This window comes from Anopheles coluzzii, chromosome 2 (genome assembly GCF_943734685.1).
Source record: "Anopheles coluzzii chromosome 2, AcolN3, whole genome shotgun sequence".
Classification (NCBI taxonomy): Eukaryota; Metazoa; Arthropoda; class Insecta; order Diptera; family Culicidae; genus Anopheles; species Anopheles coluzzii.
In genome coordinates, this window is record NC_064670.1 from 8,308,390 (window position 1) to 8,326,346 (window position 17,957).

General features: G+C 43.9%; 1 protein-coding gene across 3 annotated transcripts in view; it reads right to left on the reverse strand.

Annotated features, from left to right (window-relative positions):
* The window catches only part of LOC120951310 (peripheral plasma membrane protein CASK), a 192,946-nt gene that overhangs the window by 163,139 nt on the left and 11,850 nt on the right, over positions 1-17,957 (reverse strand). For all 3 annotated transcript variants that reach the window (XM_040369964.2, XM_040369959.2, XM_040369962.2), the window contains exon 2: positions 5,117-5,229. In XM_040369964.2, the coding sequence (XP_040225898.1) occupies positions 5,117-5,229 (113 nt within the window). The remainder of the gene's footprint in view (positions 1-5,116; positions 5,230-17,957) is intronic.

A 17,957-nucleotide genomic window follows, 5' to 3' on the forward strand; every position in this document is an offset into this window, starting at 1 on the left:
GCACTCATACATACTATTTGGAATGGGAACCAAATGCTTCGTGTGAACGGTGACGAATGGTGTTGCAAGGGCTGTGCTGCTACCATGCTGCTGAGAAAACAATCTCCCCGTGGTATGCTACAAGCTACACGGCACAACACGTGTGCTTTACGGTTACTGCATGACTTCTGGCTCCATTTACAGAGTCAAATTATTTAGTCCACTTACACCGGTGGAGCTCGCGTTTTCACAAATCTACCCATCTGTGTTTGGGGCACAGGTATTGTGCCGTGAGCTTTAGGGTGAAAAATAACAGCTACAATTTTCGTCTGACAGCAGCAGTATTCGCAGCATCCTGTAGCTCCCATAACTTTGGGAACCATTAAATATTCAATTTTTAGTCAGGGTGTTTTTTTCACATCCACATTATACATTATTTGGAAATAATATTTGTTATTAGCGTGGTCCCTTCTTTTTTGTGAAGATGAAATGCTTCGACGAAAATGTACTAACCGCAGGCAATGGCAGGAAATGGGTTTATCGATCGAAGAAAAATATCTCGTTTACTTTTTTTTATTGGGATGATTTTCAATCTTTAACCCGCTTTCGCAAGCCCCGCCATTTTTGCCGGAAATTCACTGAGTACCCATATAAAATTGAGAAATCAATCCGAATTACGCTCCCTTCGTGCCGACGTGCACTTTTCTCTCCTCTGGCCAAAAACTTAATAACTTGCGGCCCCGAACATAAATTTCACTTTCAGCAACGGGGATTTACAATAAAACTGAACAGCATAATTTATTCATAGCGGTTTTTTTTATTCTTACGCTCTTGCTACGTTGTGGTTTGTTCTGGTGAAATCTTTGAAGATGCAAAATATGCCAATCTATTGCGTGATTTACGTGCCCTTTATTTTTCAAATTGGAGCTGCGTTTTCAACAAAACGAGATAACGCATGAACGTATTTCAGCCATCAAAACATACTGCAAACCAGCAAGAAGAACTGAAGATTCTTTTATTAAACCAACATTTACACTCCCATAAACCTTACTTTAAAACAAAGATATATGAACAATTCTTAAATTTGCATCGTGCTATCGTTTCTGTCCATGTCATTGCCAATCTAAACAAGCTTAGCTAATAAATAAGTTTTGACAAAAGCAAACAATTCAAATGACACATATGGCAAGCAGGACTGTAGCCCACATGATTTATTTCATTTTAAGATGAGAAGCATGAAGTCAATTTTTCTTCACATATTGTTGAACAACAAGTCTTCTACAAACGATTCATGTGTTGCGAACAATTCAATTTTTGAACATTTAGTCCGTCAAAAGCGTGCTGCGGCTTCAACTCCGTAACGTTTTGGACAGATTTGTATTCCGCCATATACATTTGCTTCATCTTGCTCCGATAAGAAACGACAAATTTAATAAACAACAAATTATTTTAGTTTTTCTCTTCCTGATTTTCAGGCTGTTCGTTCTTTTCTACATCTAGACACAAAGCGTGGCATAACAAACGCTCCTAAGAGAGCATAAAAAAGACACGACAAAAAACTATGCATCCACAGTCAACAGCAGACACACACACACACACAAGCCGGTCGGCCTGCCGCTAATCGAAACGAACGGCAAGCCACAGTGCATAATCTATGATAATTGCTTTCGCTTTTCCAGCTCATCCTACAGCAAATTCTTCGCACAAAACGAATGCCTGTGCACAACACGCTCCACCAGCAGGTCCCAGCGGGCGGGTTTTTTTTGTGTATTATTACCCTCCTCCCCTTCATCCCGCCCACTCTTACTCATTGCATTGTTGTACTTTTGTCCGCCGCCCGGACACCTTCCCACCTCGCAGTGACCATTGATATCAGATGAAGCAGGGGACTGATACCATGTAATGGGCAGGATTTCGAATATTTCAGATCTCTTTGACCAACGGCCCTGGTAAAACAAACAGGACTGGTGTCGGAACTGTGGTATACGGCAAACCACCACCACCACCAGGGCCAATAATGTCTTCGGTCGACTTGACTGTGTGGCAAGAATACTAATCAGCGGAATGGTAGGTTCGCCAACCATCCGGACTCGAGTAATTTTTCAACGTAATGAATTTCACGTCGATGGACATTCTTTACACTCCGTTCCGGCGGGAGGGTACGGGCGGTGGTACATGAAACGCAAAAATGAACAACAAGGCTGTACAGCATTATTGAAAGTCTGCAGCAAATGAAACCGGTACGGCACAATGAAGCTAAAAGCATTTTATCGGCTAGAGCTATACATTGCTGTACATTCACCAAAGAGCATCAGAAAATTGTCTGTACAGGCTTACAACTACAGTATTTGGTCGTTGCTACAAGACACTCCGCTGCTGTTGTTTTGGAAAAGCAGTTTTGTACATATATAAGCATAGATTTCCAGATTCCACCGAACCGCAAATTGAAACGTTTAACTTACAAACCGTCCCAAAGCGACCTCAAAGAGAAATTCTAATCGGGGCATGTAAAAATAAAGTTCCCATCATCGCCGCCCTTAACCGAAAACAACATACACACTCAGTCGTCAGCAGTACTTTATCAAATTATCTCCGAGCGTGATGGAGTCTGTCCGCAAGCACCGGCCACAAAGCACACAAATATCGCTTCTAAGATTTTGGACGATAGGAAAACGACCGATCCGTATTGGGCTAATGTATAATGCAAGGCTTTTACTTCGCCACACGAATAAAACAGGGCGAAAGTTTGCCTGAGTGAATGCGAATCTTTCTTTGCGCTCGTGTGAGTCGATCACACATGGTAACCTCCTCTATCATCCGGTGCTTCTAGGAACCGACTAGGCATACATTATTCATGCAGTTTTTCTTTTCCTTCAGCGGCGTGCTGCCTGATATGGCCGTTCCCTTTTTGCTTTCGATTTGACATGCCGTGCTTGCCAATTCGAACTTTCTGTGATGGACAATCTTCGATTGTAACATTCGTTCTGTGTTGCCTTCCCACAGGCTCCTGGCTGCTGTAGAGCTAAACAATCAAATGTTCTCCCGTCTAGCTGACCGGAAAACCAAGTTCCCGACACCGGTCGGTACATCACCACACTCTTTTCGTGCACAATAAATCATGCCCATGTTCCATTAATCTTTCCAAAGATAATTGGCTTCCCCTTTGCTGGTTTGTTTTAACGACGATGGCACCAAACCGACACAGGCAGTTGGTCCATTGTTGTAAGAGTTCCCAGTAAAGTGACAGCAAGCAAATCGCAAAAGAACGAAAGTATCCCACAAGCTTGCGCTCTTTCTCGTACACTCTTACCAAAACTTTCCCGATAACCCTTGCGCAACTCACCCAAGCAACTGGTGACTTTTAGTGTCTGTCACCCCCATTCACCCGTACGCAAGTTTACGATGAATTTCGGGTACGATGGATGACATTTAACGGCAGGTCAAGCCATGCCTCTCCATAATACCTAGACGATGTTCCATGAGAGTTCACACACAAATCAAACGAGATGGAACCGCCTCAACCGCTCACCCCATTCCCGCATCGAATTCCCACCCCGGCGTGCGGCGAGCATAGTTCACTTCAATTAACATCGCACCAGCACCACACCGTCTTCTGCCCGCGGATGTCGCTCCAATCCGTCCCCAGTAGCAGCGCACGTGCGTTCATGGTGAATTCGTTCGGCATTCTCCAAATTCCAAAATGGCTCCCACGGCGTTCCAGCAAATGGTACCCGGACCTGTGGTGGCGTCTGGCGTTTCATTGGTGCCGCACGAATGAATAATGATGACAACGGCAGTGACGACGTAATCAATCATCCACGGGCAGGCACACGGGCACCTCCACGTCGGTTCGTGCTCGGGCTGGCTACCGAGGTCCCTCTTCCAGACCATTTCCCGCCAAATTGAATTACGAAAGTTCCGTGCCCGAACAGCTTCAACCGTTTCACGCCACAATCTGACGCCTGCAAAAACCGATGAAGCCATCGAAAAGCCCTCCCGGGAAACGCAACGTGTTTCCTTTGTTACCGAGGCTAAACCCCTTTTTTCGGGAAAACAACACAATCCTATAAACTTTCCCCTCGACACCTGTTCGCTTCTGCGTGCCTGCGATTCGGGTGCTTTCCTTCCAAATAGGGAAACCAGAGAGTATTTCTTTGCTCCCTTCTTACCCTGCGCGCACGTCATCTCGCGTGTGGTTTCACACCAAATCAGCAGCCAGTAAAATCACAAAACCACAAGCTTTTCACCGACTACCGCACCAAACTCCCAAACGCACCTTGGTGCGCGTACGTACAGGAAATTATTAATTATACATATTCGTCAGCACCAGTCTGTCGGGTCGGATCAACGTTGCTGCGAGTACCATCCACAGTGCCGATTGCGAACTCCAGCAGGGTCAACACAGACGCACTTCACCGATTGAGCACCTTCCGGCCCGTTTTCTTGGGCGGCTTCAAATGCGTACAGTAAGATGTAGGTGTATGTTTTGTGCAACGTTTCAAGCACTTCCGACCAATGTTACTGCGAGTTCGAAGCGTACTCGCGCCTACAGTAAGCTCCCATTTCAATCGCAACTACACACACGTTCTTCGAAAATGTCGAAAAGCACTGATGCATGAAAACATAATTTTAGCGTCGGCTGCGTGTAACTTTCCGAACGGAAAAGCGACTTTGCTTCTACTTATTTGCTTTACATTACCCACACATACACACACCCACACCGACCGGATGGAAGTGCTCGGGAGACACTGCCTGGCAAGGAAACCGGTCGGATCCGCTGGCAGCAAGTTCTCGATGGTGCCGTAACGGCAAAGAGCCGCACGCATGGTTGACTTCTGCTGAAATATGGCCTGTGTCAGCAGGAAAAATGTACTGATGAGGAATGAAAAGTAATGAGGATGTGTATGTGGGTGTGTGTGTGTCGTAGTGTGTAAAAACGTACAACTTGACTGATGAAAAAGCCAATTTTCGAGAACGGTTTCCTCGGAGGCGTAAAGAAGGTACATGGGACGAGCAGCACAGAGCACGGTATCACTGCAAAAAATTAAAGCTAATCTTGTAGCAGCAGGCGCTTTTCAAGGTAAATAGTGTATTACAGTTTTTGCTAAAGTATGTATACCTTGCCTACTGTACTTACCGGATGTGCTGAGACCCGGACTGGCTGTAAATTTGGCAACGTCCACAATCTTGACCGCGAATTGCTGGTTCGACTCCCGATGGATGCATCGTCGAACTATTGAAAATGGACCTCTGTAATTGGAAACAATAGAAAACGTTATACAACAGTTGCATTGATAAAATATCTAACAACATTTAGTTTAGCATGTAAACACACACATCACAACTACAGATCGTATGCTATGTATAATTCATTGAATCAACATTGAATCTGCCTCTTTGTCAGCCTTCTCCAGCATCTCCCATGTATAATACGCTTCATATAAACCACAAACGCACATCCATTCATTGAATGTTAATTTATGCACATAATAAAGCTAATGACATCAAATCAAATCAACTATGACAATTACTCTTGACTATGCACGTTCCGCTAGCAGCTCGCGTAGTTGGTACTGCGGTAGAAAGCATAATCATCGCTACCGAGTGCTCTAATGCGCAGCGACGACCAGCGAACAGAACCACGAGGAATCACATTAATTACCTCATCATACCGCAGTCGGTTGAAACACACAGAATAATTTGCATGATTTTTTGCACTGCTTACTCACTCAAACCTTAAAGCCACTGTATTCTTAATGCTGTAAATTATGCTCATTTTTACACCGGTTATATTTTTGCGAGTAGAAACACTACAAGCATGCGTAGAAACATGTTGCACTGAAGTAAATAACTTACTGATATTTTAATGGCACAATCATACTCTGCTCTAACAGGTTTGTACATACACAGTCTTGAATAAAAATGTTGAAAAATTAGACAACTCTTTAGCTGCCTAACCTTGTTTCTTTACACTTTCGTATGATATTTGTACCGCTGTTGATACACATATACAAGTTTAAATATAAATTATACATTCCCTACGCGCTGCCATAGTATCCTACTCCACAGGATTAAAGACAACTTTACAAAATACACTCACTGCGCTCCCTGCCGACAGAGCGTACTGGTTCAACGGCACACCATTCCGTTAGGAATAATGTATGATTAGCACCTAATTTTCCCGTTCAATACTTTCATCTGCACTCGCAAAAGTGCCGGAAAGTAAATTGTATTTGGCGAGGATACGTTCCAGTGCCACTTCTTTGCCGCCGTCTCTCCGCTAGCGAGGTGGAAAATTAGATGTTTCTTCACACAACAGAACGCACCCCATATCAATATCGATTCGCTCGCGCTACGCTAGCATAATTCGATTGAAACACAAACGTACCCGTCTCCCATTATTACACTCACTTACCCCATACGCTCGAGCAAAAGCACACAAGCATTATGCTACAAAAAATTTGCAATTCTCACTTGGTTTAAGGATACTGCCCGCTTTATTATTCATACAGCCTTTGTTCGTGCAGCGTAGAGCGTCGTGTAGGTAGGGTGATGGTTGTACATTTTCTGAGTATGATACGGAAACAATTACGGCACATGGAAATGCAAAATCAAATCGAAACGCAAACAAATCGCGTATCATCAAATAAGTTAATCTTGGAAAGTAACGACCCTTTGGGAGGATTGATGATTACACACCTTAAATGCAATAAAAAGTGAACGTGATCGTACTAATGAGACTGCCCATTTACGGCCCAGCCAATTAGTCCTGCTGCCACAATTCGCAGCCACAATACCAAAACCCGCGCCCACTCACACGCACCACATGGGAGCTGTTTACTTTTTCATGACTGCCTTCCTTTTTTACTCATCTCAGTCCATCAACCCGGAGGGAAGCTGCGCAACCGTAATGAACATCGCCCCTTTTACTAATTCAGTTAGCAAAATTAACCACTACACTCTACCTCTGCCATTCAACGTGAAGCTCTGCGAATGTACGGCAACAGGGAAAAGCTTACGAGACACCATGCACACACTCATGCCCTTCTGCTCATACTCTCTTTATCTGCCTTCATCGGTGAGAAAATTACCTTTTCTTGCAAACGTGATAACAAGAGACGCGGTTCCTAATTATCGTCTGCTGCTTAGTACCGTGGACCGAAAAAATAATGCATTCTAATTTGCATAATGGGACGATGTTACACACGTTCCTCGTAGGTGCACTAGAATTCTTTGGTGTCTCGCAGTCGACATGCAAACACTTCAAAAGATTTATTTCTAAAGCTACTACTTCCTTTTCATAGAGAATTATTACACTTCGCCCACGTACTACAACTATTCTTTGTTTATTTGCTGACTGGAACAATTTAGTCTCAGGGTACTACAATTTCACAACCTGTCACTGAGTTATTTCAGCATATATAGGTTCTGAGAGTAGCGCAGAATAATTGCTACTCGGCACAGAAAAAAAGCAACTCTCAAACAGGCTAACGTGCAAATAACAAACATCGAAACAACGGATTCAGCATCATTACATTTCACATTCCCGACCATCCAGGCTCATGATTCGATAATGAACAAACGAGCATCCCTGAACAAACCCCCAAGAGTGCCCCAGATGAACGAACGACAGAAAGAATCCGCTGTACATCCTGCAAACGTAACAGCCAACATAGCGAGCTACTTCTTTGCAATGGCTTACGGCAAACAAGGGATTCGCGTACAGCGGATACCAACCATAATTAACAACCAGGTAAATATATCGCTGGTCCATCCGCCGTCCGACTGGCTGTATGCACAATAAACAGCCAAATTTACGGTAGATGAGCAAATGGTCGAACTTTACGGGACTGTCAAACGGATATTATATTCCACAGTCCTAGCATGTGCCCGAGTGGATTATTAATAATCGCTAATGGTTCGCTTGTTCGGTGAACTGGCACAATCCCTACAAGGGAATTCAACAAGTTCAGCAACAAAGTGCAAATACTCCGGCGGCTGCATCCACTCAGCTTGATGGTGACGAAACGCATCACATATACTTATTCCACTCCGCATGGTGGTGTACTCATCTGTAACAAGCGTTTTATTAATTAGTTCCGTAACATTCGCATCGCTTCATCGTATACACAACGGATGGAATTGATGTTGGATTTGTCCCAGCCAACCGTCCATGTGAACAAGACAGATAGCTGCAAATGTACGGTAGCAAGATGTTGTGGTGTAATACATTCGTAAACAAAACAACTTGAGAAGAACAAACATTGAGCTTCTTCTATAAACATTACGGCACGATGACTCCCATTGTATGAAATGAGTTAGAGCCATGGGCAGAGAGGATTTGTTTTACATCAAAAGCTTAAAACGATACGAGCTCGAGATGACTGAGGTTCTCCATCGATTGCTACACTGCATAACGATGATGCATCGCTATCGAACCAATAACGACAGCTCTTTACAAGTTACATCGAAACGAGCCGGCAACCGCTAACAATCAGCAAATGGCTCGTCTCGGAAATGCTTTCAAAGATACCGCTTTGTTCCGGTAATTGGATCGGTAAACTTTCCCTCAAAACCCAGCATTTATGATTTCCACGTACTCGTCAAACAACTGGGTTCACAAAAACTAGCTATTGGAGTATGTGTTCTGAGCACAAGCTTCTACCTATATAGTCGTGCTGTACCCAAACAACAAACTAAACCAACTATTGTTTCGACTGAAATACTTTGCTGCAATCGTGTACCCGTGCTAGGGAGGGTTAATAAAAACTCAAAACCAAACTCCACCATCAATACGCATTGCCCAATTTCGCTACCAAAAGTAATCTGTGTGAACTTCAACCACACAGTGTACACATAAATCCCAAAACCTTCATGATGGGCAATGTTTGGACATGCTGTTTGCAAAAGGTACACACTCGGACACGCTCGTATCCTCCCCTGGGACATTTCCACACTGGGACTTCATTTAAATCCTTTCGAAGCTAGCGGAAAAACTATTATCCTCACCCCGCACATCAATTCAGACGGTCCCGCTCCGAGGATATCGACCATAGTTTTGGCTCTTTTCGTTTTTCGTCGAACGGTAAGCTAAAACTTGCTGTCAACCCAGGCAGCTCACCGGCCATCGCGACGCAGGTAAAACCTGCCTCGGCTAATTAGTTTTGTGACAGGTTATGAATATCAAATGCTTACAGCACTGTATAAATCGCCAATGAATAATTAAAAACTTCTGCCTAAGCTCTTCGAATATTTATCTTCCATTAAAACGAGAGATTTTCCATTTACGAGATCGACCCGTACCGTCCAACCGGGAGAAGCACCAGATATTCACGTGGATTGACACACTGCCGCTGGTCGAACCGGGTGAAGCCAGACACACCTCAAGCAGTTGTCTGGGATAGTCAGGTAATGAAGATAGATGATACAATAACATCTCCATCGTCTGCGGCAACGAGACCAAGCGAAATACTGTCCGTAGGCTTCTACGAGTGCGTGGTGAAGCGCTTGTGAAAAACAGGAAGGTTTATAGCATAGTTTAAGATGGGGTGGCATCGACCAATCTGTTACCCTTCTTCATTATGCCTCACCGTCTAGAGCATAAGGCTTTTTAAACAGGTTGTCCATTTAATCAATCATTTATCATTTGTGATCAGCAGTGTGCACGTAAGCCGGACGCAGTGGTAGTTCGTAATTTAGTATTAATCATCACCACCAACAAGAGCATCTGCGGCAGTATGGATAGTAGGGACATCCAAGGAATGATGTTTAAAAATTGTGCCATACAAAGTATTATCTAAGCGGGTAGTTTATCAGTTCCTCTGCTGCTGTATATCATACGTGGTCCAAATCTTGATTAAATGACACTAATTTTTCGAGTGAAGTGAATTCAATTAAACAAACTCCCATTCCAATTGTTATATTTCGTTGTCTAGCTCAAATGAGGATAGCTTAATTGAGGATTAACAAAAACAAAACTTCAAAAACGTTACACATAATTGTATTCAATTATTTACCCTTGAAAACTGGCCAAGTCAGGCAAAATATCTTCAAACGTAAAGCACATGATGTGAAAAAAACACTCCGAGAGGATTAGCCTTACTTCCACTTCACTGAGCACTACCACTTCGATAACATTCGTATTGAATTACGCCTTGAAAATGATGCTCATGTATGAAAAATTTACAATCCAATACGGAAGCATAATCCTACTTCTTCTCCCAGCTGTCGACTTCACTCGGTGAAAGGTGATAGACTTTTTGCACCTTTTTTATACACTAAATCCCATTACCAATAAACAGAAATGAAAACACAACACGGGCGGGGAAATAGAAACGATTTTACCGACGCAAACACCTTCAGGATCACACAAACATCGAGCAGCATGCAACGAGAAAGCGCACACTCGTATGTCGTATGTTAGAGGAACGTCCCAAAATCACACCCCGCATCATACATTTTGTTTTCACTTCCCTCCCACTTCGCCGATTGGTCGAGCTTTCAGCCGAAGAGTCGAAGCAGAAAATAGAACACATGAAAAGCACGCAAATCAATGTAATCTCTTTAGTCCCCGAACGAGTTGGAAACGTTCAGCAGTGAACCTTATACTTGTCGTCAGAGACAGAAATTGGTCCCGGGGTTATCAGCTTCTCCAGTCGGTTCGGTAGAGTAGTAGACACACTTTAACCGATCGACCGGGGACACTTTCCGGGGACGGCCGGATATACACACACACACACTTGTATTTGGAGAAGATTTGAGTCTCTCTTCGATCTCTTGTCTGTTCCCACTAAATTTATTGCTATTATTGGTAACGTTTGTTCTACAGGCTTAAACCTAACCATGCAGAGAATTGGCAGGCTAGTGTCTTGGTAAATTCAAGCTTCTCATGGAGTAGCGCTGTTCGTATAATTTTGTCACTGAAGATACACAGTCAGTGTTACCTTGTCGCCATTGGAACTAAAACTGTCTGTCTACCTGCCATTTACCCCATCCACATCTCTCTTCCCAACTCCTTATGACAAGGATCCATAGTTTCAGCCAAAGATAACCTCACAACTTTTTTGCAGTCAGAACAAAAAAAGGGAAGATTCGCTCACATCAAAGTAAAACCCCTGAGCTGGTACAGACAGACGAACGGTACGACCGGGGACCTCTTGTTTATGCCTTTCTTAATGTTTTTGTCCAAGTGACATTAATTTGATAGAGAGGCAAAGCGGTTTTACGCGCAGCAAAAGCCAAAGCCCCGAGGCCAGGACTGTCATTACACAAGCAACAAACCTCCGCCCTCTCTCTCTCTCTCGTTTCTGTAGGCCACAATAAGAATACAGTCCATGGGAGCGTGTGCAAACACGGCCAAATAGCAAACGGGCGTGGGTAAAGCAGATGCGACCGGTGGATAAATACCGAGAACCAACTCCTGAATAAGCAACAACCTACCGTCCACTTGAACTCACACACACACGGTGGTTGCGTTGATGATGAGAGAGCGAAAAGACAGACCCGACTTTCGGTACAGGCGCACGATGGTACCTAACGATGATGGTAAAGACGGATAAAGGACGTATGCGATGCAACGTTTACAAATGTCCATTTTTCATAAACCTGAGCTTTTCCCGTCAACGGATGCTTAGCACCAGACGACACACTAGAGCACCATGCTTCCGTCGCTCATTTGCCCTGCTTCCTTGCTCCTTTCATATCCATATTCTCGTGAGCCATCATGTATCGCGCATGCAAAAGCAACCAACCCGAGGCAGCAAAGCTGCTACCTGTATGTGTGTGCATAAGCTTTTTTGTAGCGCTTCTTGTTCACTTTTCACTGCCAGCTGCATTTCCGATTTCGGAGCAAGCGAGGAGCGACGGCATCATTTGATGATTATGTTTGCGTTCGTTTAATAAAATGTGGTTCATTGTAGAAAAGTCACACACACATACTGTTCTCGCCCGAGTTGTCGGTACTTATGCCGCATTAGGTTCTGCGTTGCCATTTTCCATTACTCGCCAAAACCTTTTGCCATGTTGTTCACATTATTTCCGCCCTCTATCAACAAGCTGCCTTCACTATACGGTGATCAGTTGCCTGTGCATTGTCGTGTAAATTTTCCCTGACTACAGTGTAGCGTAAAATTCTTCCTCCAACCCGACCTATATTATCGCGTACACGACTCAGACCCAACGCCTTGCTGTTCCATGACGATGGACGGAGAGTATTTCTAGACCTTACAGTTTACTGCTTGTCTACGGTAAGAAGCTTCGGATGCGTTCTAGTACCAAGTAACCAAGTAACCGCTTGTCGAGATAGGTCCTTACAATTCATGCTTCAAATGTCGGTTCAAGCTTTCGAGTTATACGTGACTCGCCTACAAGCCCCCTTCAAGGCTGGCTCGGATGAACATCCTAATACATAGTTAAATGGAATGTTGACTTGTGTCAAGCAGCATTCTCCAACGATACCACGATACCAGTGATACCAGTGACGCTTGATTAAAGTAACAGATTGCTGACGGTTCAAATCGAAAGCTCGCGAGCGATATATCGAGTGTGCCTCTTCAAACAGGCTACACCATCGTCTATGTGATCAAATTCACTTACATTTCATCTTCAGCGTAACATTAACTTAAATGGCAATCGTTCATTTCGGTACCGTACACGGTATGAATATAATAAAAATAACTCCACACCTGCCAATATTCTGCTTTCTTCGCTTACGTTTCAAAATCAGCGACGTCACATGTCGCATGTAAATGACAATATAAAAACAACTCCGCGAGTGAAACAGGCCCGTACCTTGATGGAAAATAAAACAAATATTTATTATTCATTTTGCTTTCATCCGGCTATTGATACGCCATCTGTTTGTAAGTGTGTCTGCGTACCCAACAAACATAAAACATAAACGAGAAGCCAAAATGTTTGCAGTGAAGCAAACATTCTCTAAGGCAACCTTTACAACCTCTACCTACCGTTAGCCGTGCGCCGTCTTCTAGCCGATTTTTGCAATCAACGATGCGTGAGAAACAAATTTAACTGCCTAACCTAGTCCAATTAACCTCCGCGGCTCGTATTTATTTAATAGCCCCTCACTCCACGCTTTCCTTGGCAGCATCTTCGAATAGAACGAATAGGCGACAGTGGCAAAGTCAGAAGCAACATATTAAGTTATCTCATCGCCAGAAGAAAAAAAACTCACCCCTCCAAGTGCCGCGCGAATATGGAACACACCACCAACCTTCACACACACACACATGATGATGGCGCGCTGTTGAAAGCATCCGTGCCGCCGGGAATTTTGAGACCGACTTTTTGCCTCAACAAGCGCTCCGGGTAACGAGCTTCGGGAGTTTTCTCATCCGCCATCATCCACACCGCGGCAACGGTTTCCAATTTATTATTCCTACCATCCAGCGCTGCACCCGCGCTTGCACGTAGCGTCCATGCATTGTCAGCGGTATCTCACCGGAAGAGCCAAACATACACACACACACACGTACACGTAGACTGAAAGGTGTGTTGTCGCATGCAAGAGCCACATGAGTGTGTGGTAAAGATCATGACACAAACTAAACAAAAAAAGGCAAGCTAGGTAATACTGCAAGCTTCAAGATAGTCGCCGCATAACGACTATCCCGGTTGGCAGCACCCTCCGGCAATGACTTCATCAATTTTACCAAGCAACGAGCAGCAGTTTAGTATTAAAACGTGTCCTCTGCTCGCGCTCACCCCTTTCGCGTGTGTAATCTACCTATTTAACACGTTGCTGCTCGAGTGGCATCGATTTTGTCACGTTTCATTATAGCCTCATTGGGGTGTGCTCAGTCTGACATGTACGTAATCTATCCAACGTGGATTAGATCTTAATCGATATTTCATCGATGGAAGATGAAGTACGTGATAGGCAAGTAATGATAACGAACGACATTAGGGGCAGATTGCAAAAGCAGAAACAAACTATGCCTGAAATGTTAGCAAGTCCAAATTAGAGGAATTATTGTATGCTAGTAGCACACTGTACAAATATCATTCAGTTTAAAGGGACAGTAAAGGTTAGTAATTAAATACGCTTTAGTGTTAAACTTTGCACTCATTAAAACGTACGAAACTAAAGCACTGTTTCTAGCTATATGAAGGTCACATTTACTCACGTCTGCCAACGATAAGGGTAAAACAGCTATGCCATCAATAAACTAAAAGACAAAACCATGTTCATGTTTAATCACGGACACGTGCGTTCAGAGCAATGTAATTATGTGCTAGACACATTTTGATGAGTATTACTTTAGACCTAAGCATCAGGATCAAAGTTACGCTCGTGATATTGTTTAGCTTCCTTGTTTTATGCCGTTTGTATCTACATTCATCTTTCCCCATTTTCCCACTGGCTGTTAATGTACAAAGTTTGCGACCCAGCGGGAAGAGAAATTGTTTCTCATTAATTTATCTTAAAAAACTGAGATTACACCATTAACGCGGCAAAGTGAGCTCCTCTGTGCTTTTAACACAAAAGCCAACGAAATAATCCCTGACCCTTATAAACGCTTGCCGCGGCCCACTCTGCTGTCGATCCTTGTCATTTAACGGTCCTGGGAGCCAGGGACTCTTGTTAGCGCTGGTTAATTGTGCTGACGTGTCTTTTCAACACAATCCTGTATCCAATAATCGTTCCCGGTCCTTTTTTCACGTTATTATCATTTGTTTTAGGATTTTTGTGTTTTACTCATTTCACGTATCTCGGTCTCGACTTACAAACTACATTCAATTTGATAAGATATACTATATATATTACAAAAAGCAATATTATCTAGCTGCTGACGACTTTAAAAGAATTATATATGTTTGCAAAAAAACACATGATTGATGAGTCATATCTACAACCTCAAATTGAATACGTCTAAATAATGATTTACGTTACATATACCCAAACCTAACACTTCATTCATAATCTTTATCTGCTAAAGTGTGGGATACATACTGAAGCTAACGACACGACAGCATCAACAACAACGGCAACAAAAACTCATCAATTTCTCTATATCCCCTGTCAAAGTTTGTGAAAAGCGTAGCACCAGACAATAATGGTAGTCGCCCTCGCCGCCATGTCCACTAAAAAGGTGCCACATAAAGCATGTAGTTAATGGCTTCGCGATTTTTCAAACACTCTCACTTTCTCTTCCTATACACCACAATCCGTCGCTAAACGGGCCACCAAAAACTAGATCCCTGCCTGCACGACAGCAAAAAACTTTTCACCATTTATGGCTTCCGTTTTGTGCCGTCTGACCAACTGTTTCTACCCGTGCCGAAGCGTCACCGATGCCACCAACATTTCATATTTCCCACGACAGTAAAGGTCAAATCGTATGGGGCCATGCCTACCAACCACGGTTCTCAGCTTGTTAGTGATACCGCCAATAATGCGACCGTTACTGGAGGGAGACGAGGGGATCCGACAAGGCCTGAGGGCTAGAACAACACTTTAGAGCAACAAAGAGAAGAAAAATGCCTCTCTTTGGAAGACACCTAACGAGGCAGGACGCCGAGCGTTAGGGTTTAAGCCTTTCGAGGGGGTTTCTCCACCAGACGAATGAGGTTGATAGGTGCTAAAAATCCTGAAATATTGTTATTGTTCTTCATCGAACTTTATTCTTGTCTTCCTTCAACACGTAAACTTGTCTTTAGGCGGCACACACCCACACACATGAGACAAGCTGGAATCTTTTGCTTCTTGGGGAATAGGTAGTAACAAACGTACCCTTCAGCACCCATTACGAAAGCATGCTTCGTTGCGGTTTTGTGTAGGCAACTTACACCACAATACCTTTCCGAATGTTTGCGTGCGAGTGCGTTCTTCGGGACCTGTTATGAGGTGCTTTACCGACTAAGTATCGCCCGTTATGGCACACCGGCACTCTACTTTCTTCTGAGCCGTATCCAAACCGAGCATGGTTGAATCTAATCTTTTGAATTTCACTCTTCTATCAAGAGTGCTTACAGCAATAACTGGACGCTAGGGCGTCCCTTCTAGGGGAAAATATATAAAACAACAGCGTGTTCTTGCAAATGTACTAAAGCAAGAAGAGTTGTGAACGATCTTCAACATTCAAAATAGGAGTTCCAGGGAAATTATCTCATGCAAGAAACTGTGTTCGGTTCAAAACCCTTATTTAACTTTCCAGATTCAAGCGCCTCTTCCCACCTGCTACTGTCCACACCGATCCAAAAGCGTAGCCATCAAGCTGCACTTATTAAGTGTCAACCGCAGCCCCCAACCAATGCCTGCGCAGTGGACCATCATTCTATCCTCCATCAGAAAACTTTTGACGTAACGAACCAGAGCTCGATTTGTTAGTCCGATGAGCGCCTCGTTCATTAATGCTGCCAGCCCCACTGACAACTCCTTTGATTCTCTTTGACAAATACCATCCACTCAATTTGATGCTACGTTACCGATCGCTTCCATTTTGTGCTTACCTCTATCCCTTGTGACCGGCTTGTGACCGTGGCCATCATCAATTCACCTCCACAAACGATCATTCCAGTGGGCGGGCTTTTGCAGCTGTTATCCCAATTTACCTCCTGCCGGGGTGTGTGCCGTAGTGATGGAACTTCACCCAGTGCAATTGCTGCAGCTAGTGGAGCATCGTGATGGGAAGAATCTTGGATCAAGTGTTGTCTTCCGAAAACCGGTAGCCAAAAGCCGGGAAGCAAACCGGGATGCAGTAAATTAATTTCTGCTGCACAATCTTCGCTCTCCAGTGGGCCACGGAAACAACAGGACAAGTGCCTATTATGTCACTCAATTTCGGTTGCAGCTGTAGGCAGCGCTAGCATATGGGAGTACTTTAATTTTGAGTTGCCAAGGTGCTATGCATCAAGCTCCGACATCCGACATCGACATAAAGTACGACATCCTACAATATTGGACGATGGCTGAGTTAGTCCAAAATTTAGAACGGAAGATAACATCCCATTTCTGACCGTCCAAACAAAATTCATCGAAATAAATAAATAAAATATAAATATAAATTGAATTCAAAATTCTTCATGACAATGGTTATTTTCCTGAAGAAAAAAGAACCTTAACGTAACCCAACTTCGATAGCATCATAATTAATTCAGTTTTTTACATACAATTTCACTGAAAATTGGTGTATACAAACAAGTACGATAACTTATCATTGAACAGTGAAATGAACAAGAAGACAAATGTTTCGCATTCTGTCAGAACATTTACAAACACCCCCTATTTTACACAGACGCGTCACACGGGAAAAAGCAAAGAAAAAGTACATAACGTCAACGCTATCAAAAGGCTCACGGCCGGAAAAGCAGGAAAATCCCTCGGCTAATGACAGTGATCTACGTATGCATGCACCGGACGGGAGCTTCACGAATGAACGAACCGCGATTCGAGCCGTTCCGCCGTTCCGGGCAGCGGCTGTGCATTCACTTTATCGTTAGCACCCGCGGGTGTATGTGTGCTTGTTTGAGTGCGTGTGTGAAAAAATAGCAATACATAGCACGCCAGCTCCCTTGCACGGTGATGATCAGGGAGTGGTCCGCGAAACACAACCCAATCCCCCAAGCTTCAGCCAACAGCCATTGTCACAGTGATTCCGTGTCCGACCGGTGCTTGGTGCCGTTTCGATAAGAAGCTTGCGGGGACCCGGACAGCACGAATCATGCCGTATTGACAACTCAGCCAACCGTCGATGCCACAGGGCCAATCTCGTTTGTCTTGCTGTTGCCAATGTCAATGCTGCTGCTACTGCTGCTACTACTACTACCACTACTACTACTACTAGCATCATCATCTTCTCTCTGCTTCTACTGCTGGCGTTATTTCGCTGCTTTTGTGTCTCAAGCTTCCTGTGACACTGCAGCTAGGCTCATAATTACCGTAAAATTGTCCTTTTTTTTTACTTGCATGCTTGCACCAGAGTACCGTGTCATCGCCGCAGTGTCAGCAACTATGTTTT